Source organism: Salmo trutta, chromosome 14 (assembly GCF_901001165.1).
Source record: "Salmo trutta chromosome 14, fSalTru1.1, whole genome shotgun sequence".
Classification (NCBI taxonomy): domain Eukaryota; kingdom Metazoa; phylum Chordata; class Actinopteri; order Salmoniformes; family Salmonidae; genus Salmo; species Salmo trutta.
The window spans coordinates 19,416,227-19,428,874 of record NC_042970.1 but is presented as its reverse complement, the minus strand read 5'-3'; the positions used below and the strand labels follow the sequence as shown (position 1 = coordinate 19,428,874).

Below are 12,648 nucleotides of genomic sequence, written 5' to 3'. Positions count from 1 at the left end.
TGAATCTCAGGGTGCTTTATGAATCTCAGGGTGCTTTAATGAATCTCAGGGTGCTTTAATGAATCTCAGGGTGCTTTAATGAATCTCAGGGTGCTTTAATGAATCTCAGGGTGCTTTAATGAATCTCAGGGTGCTTTAAGAATCTCAGGGTGTTTTAAGAATTTCAGGGTGTATACCAGGAGCTTTTCGAATCTTGCATGCCAGACTCTTTAGGTGAACTTTCAGTGAGATCATGGCCTGTTAGGCTCTTAATCACTTTCTACCTACATGTCTATGGTCAAATACAATTGGGACCAGCTAGCCTGAATGATTAAATGCTAGACAACCAATTAACAAATTGAAACATTACCAATAACTACGAATCACAACAACGAGCATCGCATCTTGATCTTGAGTGGAAATCTGTTGTCTGGGCTTCGTTGTTTATCTATAGAGACATGACCAGACTTCCTATCTGACCTTTGACCCACACTAAAGCCAACACTGGGCTGGACACTCACACTGTCTCCCAGGGAGCGCAGCTTGTAAAAGGGCTGGATGTAAAACCAGGAGCCCTCGTTGCCTGCAGAGTCCAGCGTCACCCTCATAGCATTCTTCTCCAACAGGGCAGGGAGTCGCTTATTCACCGTCAGGTACTTATTGCTTTTCAAGTGCAACAGCTGGAACAGAGTGGCAAACAACAGACACAGTTACATGTGCATGTAAACATAATTTACATTTCCAATTAGAGTTTTATCAAGGTTAAATATGTAATGCTTATAGAAGTCTCATACTTTGTCTATTGAGGTTTAATAGACAGATACTGTTAATGTCACGGTCTGAGTCTATTATGGAGTATATCTACAGGAAGAGATTGAGTTAGATGTCAAATACTGGCACAGTGGCCATTCCTGAATATCCCCAAAAGAATGTGCCATTTGAAAATATCATACTTGAATTCTTTCTGGACCCTTTTTTCCCCCTGGATTTTTTAAAATAATACTCCAAGGCCCTAGTTCAAATATGTTTCTCATGACCTCCTTTGCCCCATAATTTCACCCAAGAAATCAACCATGTTGACTCAACCAGCATCAACCCCTCAAACAAGTATTCAGTGTGATGTCTGGTACTGGGAGACTAGACCTTAACCAACCTTTGTGGTTGTTTTGAGGGAGAATGCAGGGACTGAAAAAACAAGACAACTGTCATTCGAAATGTCTCAGACAATGCCAGATACATGTGTTTACAATGCATGCTCTCAAGTGCTGCAACCACTTACCACAGTAAGCCTGTGGTAAATATCAAACACTACCCTACTGCCCTCAATACCTTACCTGTCATCACACCCCTAAAACAAATAAACCCAATACACCTACTGTACCACTTCCACCAATACAATTCTGAGAGCATGTTCAGGACTATAGTTCAGGAGACAGCTGCCCTAAAATAGATACAGTATATGTTGGTGTTTTTAGATGACAGATATCACAACTACCATGGTGTTTTGGTTGAGGGTCTGTCACTTGAAATCAACTGACACACTATAGTGTACACTTCTAGTGGACCCTTAGACCCGTTTCCCTGTGGCCTGATGATCTAATTTATGCATAGGAGACTATCACTGGTCACATATGCAGGGGATGATAAGGCCTGGATGATAATTGGCTGCATTTATGGAAGAGCTGTATTGCCTCTCTGCTCCAGGCTTTCCACTAACCTTAATGACACTGTTATATTGTGGCTTTACCAAACTCAATCTCCTTGTTACCTTATCACCCCTACTCTTCCTGCTCATACCTGAATGACATTTCCGTACTGGATAACAGTTCCTAGCAGCTTTCGATTCTCTGATTCATTCTGCTTCTTCTCCAGATCAGCAGCATGCTGAAATATAATGGCCACCAATTAGATTTAGTGTTCCAAAAACACATTAAGAATAAGAAGCCGTACTTTATGGAATATAGATCTGGGTTTATGTTGTGTTATAAACTTGGAGAGTATTTCACTTGTAATGATTTGCTCGACCTCAGCAACACGGCAATGCACACAGTTTAGAACCAGCAGGCATAATGGGCAGCAGTAGTGTTAGAGAACTTCTAATAAAGGCGAGTAAGATGAGGTACTCACGTGGAGTTTGTTGAGGAGCACTGTGTCAGTGGTGCTGTTTCCACCTGGTTTTGCTGCCTTCCAAAACTGTTTCTGTGCAGAGTACCTGTTCATGGGGCACAGCTTGAAAAGGCAGTCTGGAAAGACAGAGAAAACAGGTGAAGATTTATTATCAAATTCATAACATTCAGTACATGACGTATAAAGCAGTGGAAAGTTGCCAAAAGGGCATGGAAGAGTAATCGGTTGTCAGTATAACAAGGACATGACTGTAGCTAAATAAATATAACAGGATGATGGTGATTTTACACATTTTGATTCTCTTGTAGGTAAACACATTGGCCTGATCAGATTGGGGATAGTAGAGCTCTTTAGACATAGCACAGAGCTGATCAGATCCTAAACAGTGTGAGTCCTGACAGAAAACACACTAGTGTTAGGAGATCTGATTATCTGTGACAGGCGTAAAAATAGCCGCTCCAGACCAGCACCAAGCACACTGCAAAAACTTGGCCAACAAACGCCACAGCGTCCAGGGATTAGCTGTCAGGGGACGCATGAAAGAAGAGAGGGATGAGCTGGATGGGTAAGCACAGGAGGAGCCAGGGATGGAAAACGGAGCAGTAGGAGAGAGGGATGGCTATATGAGAGAGGGAGAGGAAGTGGGTTTAGGGAATGAAGGAGACCAGGTTAGGGGGACAGAAAGGGGAGGGTTATATGCAAATGCTACACAGTGGGAAGGAAGGGAATGAACAGTTGTGGGGTTTCCTTTTTAAGAACAGTTGGCAAACTGTGCAGGAAATGGCAGGGTACAGTAGAATGCAACCCAGAGGGCATACACTGAGGAACGGAGACAGGAATCAACATAAAACAGGCGGCCATCGAAATGCTTAAAACAATGCTGGTTTAGATCAAATGAATTGTAGTTTACACAGGAAGCCCACTGTACTAAATATTGTAAAGACTTATTTCAGAATTTTCACAATACTACGACATGCTTTGGATGAACATGATTATCAGAGGTTAAAAGATTCAACAGGTCACATTCTTCAAATAACATTGCCTTCTCTCCTTCAATCCATGAGATCACAGCTCTCTGAGAAGAGTATAAATACACTGCTCAAAAAAATAAAGGGAACACTAAAATAACACATCCTAGATCTGAATGAATGAAATAATGTTATTAAATACTTTTTTCTTTACATAGTTGAATGTGCTGACAACATAATCACACAAAAATAATCAATGGAAATCCAATTTATCAACCCATGGAGGTCTGGATTTGGAGTCACACTCAAAATTAAAGTGGAAAACCACACTACAGGCTGATCCAACTTTGATGTAATGTCCTTAAAACAAGTCAAAATGAGGCTCAGTAGTGTGTGTGGCCTCCACGTGCCTGTATGACCTCCCTACAACGCCTGGGCATGCTCCTGATGAGGTGGCGGATGGTCTCCTGAGGGATCTCCTCCCAGACCTGGACTAAAGCATCCGCCAACTCCTGGACAGTCTGTGGTGCAACGTGGCGTTGGTGGATGGAGCGAGACATGATGTGCTTAATTGGATTCAGGTCTGGGGAACGGGCGGGCCAGTCCATATCATCAATGCCTTCCTCTTGCAGGAACTGCTGACACACTCCAGCCACATGAGGTCTAGCATTGTCTTGCATTAGGAGGAACCCAGGGCCAACCGCACCAGCATATGGTCTCACAACGGGTCAGAGGATCTCATCTCGGTACCTAATGGCAGTCAGGCTACCTCTGGCGAGCACATGGAGGGCTGTGCGGCCCCCCAAAGAAATGCCACCCCACACCATGACTGACCCACCGCCAAACCGGTCATGCTGGAGGATGTTGCAGGCAGCAGAACGTTCTCCACGGCGTCTCCAGACTCTGTGTCGTCTGTCACGTGCTCAGTGTGAACTTGCTTTCATCTGTGAAGAGCACAGGGCGCCAGTGGCAAATTTGCCAATCTTGGTGTTCTCTGGAAAATGCCAAACGTCCTGCACGGTGTTGGGCTGTAAGCACAACCCCCACCTGTGGACGTCGGGCCCTCATACCACCCTCATGGAGTCTGTTTCTGACCGTTTGAGCAGACACATGCACATTTGTGGCCTGCTGGAGGTCATTTTGCAGGGCTCTGGCAGTGCTCCTCCTGCTCCTCCTTGCACAAAGGCGGAGGTAGCGGTCCTGCTGCTGGGTTGTTGCCCTCCTATGGCCTCCTCCACGTCTCCTGATGTACTGGTCTGTCTCCTGGTAGCGCCTCCATGCTCTGGACACTACGCTGACAGACACAGCAATCCTTCTTGCCACAGCTCGCATTGATGTGCCATCCTGGATGAGCTGCACTACCTGAGCCACTTGTGTGGGTTGTAGACTCCGTCTCATGCTACCACTAGAGTGAAAGCACCGCCAGCATTCAAAAGTGACCAAAACATCAGCCAGGAAGCATAGGAACTGAGAAGTGGTCTGTGGTCACCACCTGCAGAACCACTCCTTTATTGGGGGTGTCTTGCTAATTGCCTATAATTTCCACCTGTTGTCTATTCCATTTGCACAACAGCATGTGAAATGTATTGTCAATCAGTGTTGCTTCCTAAGTGGACAGTTTGATTTCACAGAAGTGTGATTGACTTGGAGTTACATTGTGTTGTTTAAGTGTTCCCTTCATTTTTTGGAGCAGTGTACTATCACAGACAGCAACGAGTTGTCCTAGCAGAGGGTAATATTTCCTCGAGAGACACACCTAACTGTCAGACATGACACCAAAGCAATTACTGTCACATAGTACCAATCCCAGATCAGAGAGAAAAAAGTGAGGTTTAAAATGCCGGGCATGTGCTCCCTGGAAACCAGCTTAACCGGGCTATTAATACTCAACAGGGATTTTAGGACTTAGTCTGCTACACTTTCCCTTTGCACAGTGCTCAGGCGCACTGAGATGTAGCATGGAGTCTCAGTCCTGTTACTGTGGCTACCTGGAGGAGTGATGAGGCCTGGGAGAGGCTGGAGAGGTGGGGTGAACAGGAGTACGCTGCTCCACGCCACACAAACCTTGAAGCACCACGAGGACACCGACGCCCCTGCAGGTGAAACATGCTCATGTCACAGCACCTACTAGGAGGGTTCTCATGTGTCATCTCGAGGTCATCTCCTCAGTATGCCACCCTATACTTCAAATGCAATGCCTGTCAAACACTGAGAGAGAACGTGATCCTTTCACTGTGCAGGTGAACTGTAACCAGGCTTGTTAGGACTCTCAGAACACCACAAGTGCTCCATTCTTCTACACCAATCTCAAGAGTACTTTCTTTGGAATCACAATAACCCTGGTACCTTGAATCTGCCATAGATGTCCACAGTGGTAGAGCATCAGTAACAGTAGAAACTGCTGACATTGCCCTAAACAACAAAGTAGTTCACTACCTACCCGCATAGTATTCACCTCATGGATTCAATGTAGGCTAATCTCTCATGGACAGACTACATAAACATAGCATCCGACCAATTTACACAAGATGTGTGTTCTGGGTTAACCAAGATTAAATGTAGGCTGATGTTTTGCTCTGGTCCAACTGCATGTGTCAGATCTGAACTACAATACAAGCTGCATGGGCGCACATGCACCAGATCTGGTCTGGCGGTAAACAAAGTGCTCAGAAGTAGCTTATTTCATATGGTGAAATGACAGCTTAAAAAGTTTCGTCAGCACTCCAGCAACAACTTTACTTCAGTGAGTAACGGATTTTCACCCAATTTTATTTAGTGACTGGCTTCAATATACCGAGCTAGCTAGCTCAGTGAAAAAAAGTGGTGTAGCTAACGCTAGCTAGAATCACACAGCTAACTAGTGCCTGCTGAATGAAGCCTTCATCTTTCTTCCTTTGGTTTGAAACTTGTGGGTCATCTGATTTTTTTAAACGACATATCTAGCCATCTTTTCATGTTTTTGTATTGTTTTGCTAGGTAGTTCGTTCATTTCTGTAGCTAGTTAGCTTATTAAATAGTTAGAACGAGCTGCAGCCAGCAGCAGCCCATGAAAAATTACCAAGTGAAAGTGATTGCCCCTTCTGATTTACTTCCAGATCATGTCCCCTAATCTTTTGAATGGGTTTCACAATTCAATAATCACATTTGTGAAAAATCTGTCATTTAAGGGGTATAACGCTGCTCCCTCATCTGAAAGTGGAGTGTGGCAGCTGCCCACTTTGCCCCAAAGTCGCTTTGACCAGGCGCTATGGTCTCCTATGCTTACATGTCTCCAAACCAAAGCATAGGCTACATACCACAGTCTTGAGCAGGGCTTTGCCTATTATTTGCAAGTCAGTTATAAATTCACAAGAAAATGTTATGCCCCTGTTCTTTTGCGCCTTCAAAAAGAGATGTGGTACACTTTGTTAGCTTAAACATGGCTCTCTCATTCCACAGGCCAATGATGATAGATTCTAGAATGATGAACTCGCTCCACAAACACTAGTGCCGTCCTTCTCGCAGTAAATCTGTTGAGTATTGATCAATCTCCAGCCAAGCACAGTGCTTCTCCATGAGTGAGTGTGCCTCTCTGTATGTCAGAGATATTAGGCATGATTTGGTTCCAGGAAATCTGCATAGAGTATTCCTGCTGTACTGTTGCATGAACACACTGAACTTATCTTGCTAAAATACAATTAACAATCGGGTCTTGCATCTCATCAAACACCATATTACATATTATACAACGGCACAAGACAGTTTCCCGGGGGGGAAATACAAGGGGAAGCAGTTTACCAGTGCAAGACATTGTGGTCTATTTCTGAGAAAGAGGTAGGAAATACTGTATATTATATTCAGAAGAGATGTTTAGAAAACTAAAAAGTTCAAGTAGGTAGCCTAAGTCTATAATTCAGAGTATCTTCAATTTGATATTTTTCCTACAAACAGTTGTGTGTGTACACACACACACTGTATGTATGTATGTATGCATGTATGTATTTACATATATACATACATACACATACACTGTACCAGTAAAACGTTTGGACACACGAACTCATTCAAGAGGTTTTTATTTATTTTTACTACTTTATACATTGTAGAATAATAGTGAAGACAAAACTATGAAATAACACATATGGAATCACATAGTAACCAAACAAATGAAAATACATTTTATATTTCACATTCTTCAAAGCAGCCACCCTTTGCCTTGACGGCTTTGCACACTCTTGGCATTCTCTCAACAAGCTTCATGAGGTAGTCACCTAGAATGCATTTAAATTAACAGGTGTGCCTTGTTAAAGTCCATCATTACTTTAAGACATGTCAGTCAATACAGAACATTTCAAGAACCTAAACAAAGGATTTAATAAAAAATAATTTAAAAAAAAATACAATTTCAAGAACTTTGAAAGTTTCTTCAAGGCAAAGAGTGGCTACTTTGAAGAATCTAAAATATGCTTTGGTTACTACATGATTCCTTATGTAGTTATTCTACAATGTAGAAAAAAGTAAAAAATTAAGAAAAACCCTGGAATGAGTAGGTGTGTCCAAACTTTTGACTGGTATAAATAAAAGTGGAGCTGCCCACTTTGCAGAGGAAATCCATCTATATATATTTTTTTTCTTCCTCTGCATATGTCACCAGTTAAACAGCATGGCCAAATAAGGCACGGAGGTCAGTGGGAAAATCAAATCAAAGTTTATTGGTCGTGTACGCAGATGTTATCGCAGGTGCAGCAAAATGCTTGTGTTTCTAACTTCAACTGGACAGTATATGAATAGAAAAGTTTCAGTAGTTATATAGGATGAGCCATGACTAGAATACAGTATATACACATGTAAAACAGTATGTAAACATGATTAAAGTGACCAGTGTTCAATGACTATGTACATATATAGAAAGTCTACACCCCCTTGAACTCACATTTTGTTGCATTACAAAGTGCGATTGAATAGATTTAATAGTAATTTGTCATTGATCTACACAAAATCCATAATGTCAAAGTGAAAAAATTCTACACAATTTTACAAATGAATAACAATTAAATTACTAAAATAAAGTTAGATAATTATTCTCCCCCTTTGTTTATGCAAGCCTAAATGAGCTCAGATGTAAAATTTGACAAATCACATAATACGTTATGGGGACTCTGAAATAATAGGGGTTGACATTTTAATGACTACCCCTTCCTCTGTCCCCCAAACATACAACATCTATAAAAAAAAAAAGGTCCCTCAAGCACAGATTCAACAACAAAAGACCCGTGAGCTTTTCAAAAGCCTCATAAAGAAGAGCAGTGATTGGTAGATGGGTAAAAATAACAAATCAGACATTGAATATATAGCATGGTTAAGTTAATATTTATGCTGTGGATTTTGTATAAAACCACCCAGACACATCAAAGATGCAGTCGTCCTTCTGAACTAAGCTGCAGGACAGGTAGGAAACTGCTAAGGCGTGTCACCATAAGGTCATTGTAGATTTTAAAACAGCTACAGATTTCAGTGGCAGTGATGGGACAAAACAGGATAAATCCACACTGTGGGGACTCTACAATAATGACCTAAATCAGGGTTTCCTGAATTCTGTCCTGGGGCCCTCCCTGGGTAGCACTACACAGCTGATTCAAATAGTCAATGCTTGATGAGTTGGTTATTTGAATAAGCCGTGTAGTGCCAGGGCAAAAACAAAATGTGCATCCAGAGGGGGCCCTACGGCAGAGTTTGAGAGACCCTGACCTAAATGACAGCGTGAAAACAAGAATTCAAATATACAGAATACAAATACTCCAAAACATGAATATGTATGCAACAAGGCACGAAAGTAATACTGCAAAAAAATCCAACAACACATCCCAGAGTAGCTGCGTCCTTATTTTCAAACATGGTGGTGGCTGCATCATGGTATGGGTATGCTTGACATTGGCAAAGACTGGGGAGTTTTTCAGGATGAAAAAAAACGGGATGAGCTAAGTACAGGCAAAATCCAAGAGGAAAACCTGTTTCAGTCTGCTTCACACCAGACACTGGGAGGGGAATTTACCTTTCAGCAGGATAATAAACTAAAACACAAAGCCAAATATACACTGGAGTTGCTTAACAAGAAGAACATGCGTGTTCCTGAGTGGCCAACTTACAGTTTTGACTTAAATCTGCTTGAAAATCAAAATGGCAAGACTTAAAAATTGCTCTTGCCATAATACCCAACTCCTTGACCGAGCTTGAAGAAAAATAATATATGGGCAAATATTGCACAATACAGGACTGTAAAGCTCTTATGAGACTAATGTTGAACTGTCCTTACCACGGGTGCTTCCTGTTAAGTTTCTGCCTATAGGTGGGGAGTAGCAGAATGGAGGCATGATCTGATTTGCCGAAGGGAGGGCCGGGGAGGGCCTTGTAGCCATCCCGGAAGAGAGAGAAGCAATGATCCAAAGTACTTGATGTGCGTGTGTTAATAACATTTGTTTTCCTCAGATTTCCATTATTAACTTCTTTGGGAATGGGGGCAGTATTGAGTAGTTTGGATGAATAAGGTGCCCAGAGTAAACTGCCTGCTACTCAGGCCCAGAAGCTAGAATATGCATATAAATTAGTAGATTTGGATAGAAAACACTCTAAAGTTTCCAAAACTGTTAAAATAATGTCTGAGTATAACATAACTCATATGGCAGGCAAAAACCTGAGAAAAATCCAAACAGGAAATGGGAAATCTGAGGTTTGAAGTTTTTTTTAAGTGATTGCCTATCCAATATACTGCGTCTATGGGGTCAGATTGCACTTCATACGGCTTCCACTAGATGTCGACAGTCTTTAGAACGTTGTTTCAGTCTTCTACTGTGACAGGGGAGCGAATAAGAGCTGTTTCAACCAGGGGTCTGGTTGAAACCCTTTAGTTGTTGATCGCGTGCGGCTGTGAGCGCGAGCTCCATTCCCTTTTCTTTCTAAAGACAAAGGAATTGTAAGATTTATGATAAAAAACATCCTAAAGATTGGATTATATACATCGTTTGACATGTTTCTACGAACTATAATGGAACTTCTTTGACTTTTTGTCTGGACTTTGTGAGCGCGCCTTGTGCATTTGGATTACTGGACTAAACACACAAACAAAAAGGAGGTATTTGGACATAAAGATGAACTTTATCGAAAAAAAATAAACATTTATTGTCTAACATGGAGACCTGGGAGTGCCAGATGAAGATCATCAAAGGTAAGTGATTCATTTTAATGCTATTTCTGACTTGACACCTCTCCTTGGTTGGAAAATGGCTGTATGGTTTTCTGTGGCTAGGCGCTGACCTAACATAATCGCGTGGTGTGCTTTTGCCGTGAAGCCTTTTTGAAATCTGACACAGCGGTTGCATTTAGGAGAAGTTTATCTTTAATCACATGTTAAAACACTTGTATCTTTCATCAATGTTTATGATGAGTATTTCTGTAATTTGTTTGTTTGAGACAATGCATTTCTGAACATAACGCGCCAATTTCAAATGAGGTTTTCGGACATAAAGATTAACTTTATCGAACAAAACACACATTTGTCCTCTAACATGGAGTCCTGGGAGTGCCATCCGGTGAAGATCAAAGGTTAGTGATTCATTTTAATGCTATTTCTGTCTTTTGTGACACCTCTCCTTATTTGGAAAATGGCTGTATGGTTTTGTGTGGCTAGGCGCTGACCTAACATAATTGCGTGGTGTGCTTTTGCTGTAAAGCCTTTTTGAAATCAGACACTGTGGATTAACAAGAAGTTTATCTTTAAAATGGTGTATAATACTTGTGTGTTTGAGGAATTTTAATTATGAGATTTCTGTTGTTTGAATTTGGCGCCCTGCAATTTCACTGGCTGTTGGCGAGGTGGGACGCTAGCGTCCCACATATCCCAGAGAGGTTGAAGTCCGCAGCTACAATAATTGCGGCCTCAGGATATGCGGTTTCCAGTTTGTACATAGTCTAGTAGAGGTCGACCGATTAATCGGAATGGCCGATTTATTAGGGCCGATTTCAAGTTTTCATAACAATCGGAAAACTGTATTTTGGGATGCCGATTTGGCCAATTTTTTTTTTTTGACCTTGATTTAACTAGGCAAGTCAGTTAAGAACACATTCTTATTTTCAATGACGGCCTAGGAACGGTGGGTTAACTGCCTTGTTCAGGGGCAGAACGACAGATTTATACCTTGTCAGCTCAGGGATTCAATCTTGCAACCTTACGCGAATGCAGTAAGAAGCTAAGGTAAGTTGCTAGCTAACATTAAACTTCTTGTTTTTTTTTATAATCAATCATAATCACTAGTTAAACTAGTAATATCATCAACCATGTGTAGTTATCTAGCCTGTCCTGCGTTGCATATAATCGCTTAGGTACACATTGCTCCAACCATAAACATCAATGCCTTTCTTAATATCAATACACAAGTATATATTTTTAAACCTGCATATTCAGTTAATATTGCCTGCTAAAATGAATTTCTTTTAACTAGGGAAAATGTGTCACTTCTCTTGCAAACAGAGTCAGGGTATATGCAGCAGTTTGGGCCGCCTGGCTCGTTGCGAACTGTGAAGACTATTTCTTCCTAACAAAGACAGCCGACTTCGCCAAACGGGGATGATTTAACAAAAGCGCATTTGCGAAAAAAGCACAATCGTTGCACGACTGTACCTAACCATAAACATCAATGCCTTTCTTAAAATCAATACACAGAAGTATATATTTTTAAACCTGCATATTTAGCTAAAAGAAATCCAGGTTAGCAGGCAATATTAACCAGGTGAAATTGTGTCATTTTGCGTTCATTGCACGCAGTCAGGGTATATGCAACAGTTTGGGCCGCCTGGCTCGTTGCGAACTAATTTCCCAGAATTTTACATAATTATGACATAACACTGAAGGTTGTGCAATGTAACAGGAATAACGTTTTGTTTTCGAGATGATAGTTTCCGGATTCGACCATATTAATGACCTAATGCTCGTGTTTCTGTGTGTTATTATGTTATAATTAAGTCTATGATTTGATAGAGCAGTCTGACTGAGCGATGGTAGGCACCAGCAGGCTCGTAAGCGTTCATTCAAAATAGAACTTTCGTGCGTTTTGCCAGCAGCCCTTCGCAATGCTTCAAGCATTGCGCTGTTTATGACTTCAAGCCTGTCAACTCCCAAGATTAGGCTGGTGTAACCGATATGAAATGGCTAGCTAGTTGGCCGGGTGCGCGCTAATAGCGTTTCAAACGTCACTCGCTCCAAGACTTGGAGTAGTTTTTTCCCTTCCTCTACATGGGTAACGCTGCTTCGAGGGTGGCTGTTGTCGATGTGTTCCTGATTCGAGCCCAGGTAGGAGCGAGGAGAGGGACGGAAGCTATACTGCTACACTGGCAATACTAAAGTGCCTATAAGAACATCCAATAGTCAAAGGTATATGAAATACAAATCGTAGAGAGAGAAATAGTCCTATTATAACTACAACCTAAAACATCTTACCTGGGAATATTGAAGACTCATGTTAAAAGGAACCACCAGCTTTCATATGTTCTCATGTTCTGAGCAAGGAACTTAAATGTTAGCTTTTTTACATGGCACATATTT

General features: G+C 41.6%; 1 protein-coding gene across 13 annotated transcripts in view; it reads right to left on the bottom strand.

The window, feature by feature from the left end:
* Positions 1-12,648, bottom strand: part of LOC115207563 (inositol 1,4,5-trisphosphate receptor type 1) — a 161,159-nt gene that overhangs the window by 123,299 nt on the left and 25,212 nt on the right. For 12 of the 13 annotated variants that reach the window (XM_029774752.1, XM_029774753.1, XM_029774756.1 and 9 more), the window contains exons 4-6: positions 2,107-2,222; positions 1,777-1,863; positions 501-659 (exon numbers count right to left, since the gene is read on the bottom strand). In XM_029774752.1, coding sequence (XP_029630612.1) covers positions 501-659; positions 1,777-1,863; positions 2,107-2,222 — 362 coding nt within the window. The remainder of the gene's footprint in view (positions 1-500; positions 660-1,776; positions 1,864-2,106; positions 2,223-12,648) is intronic. The other variant, XM_029774759.1, reaches the window with a different exon arrangement.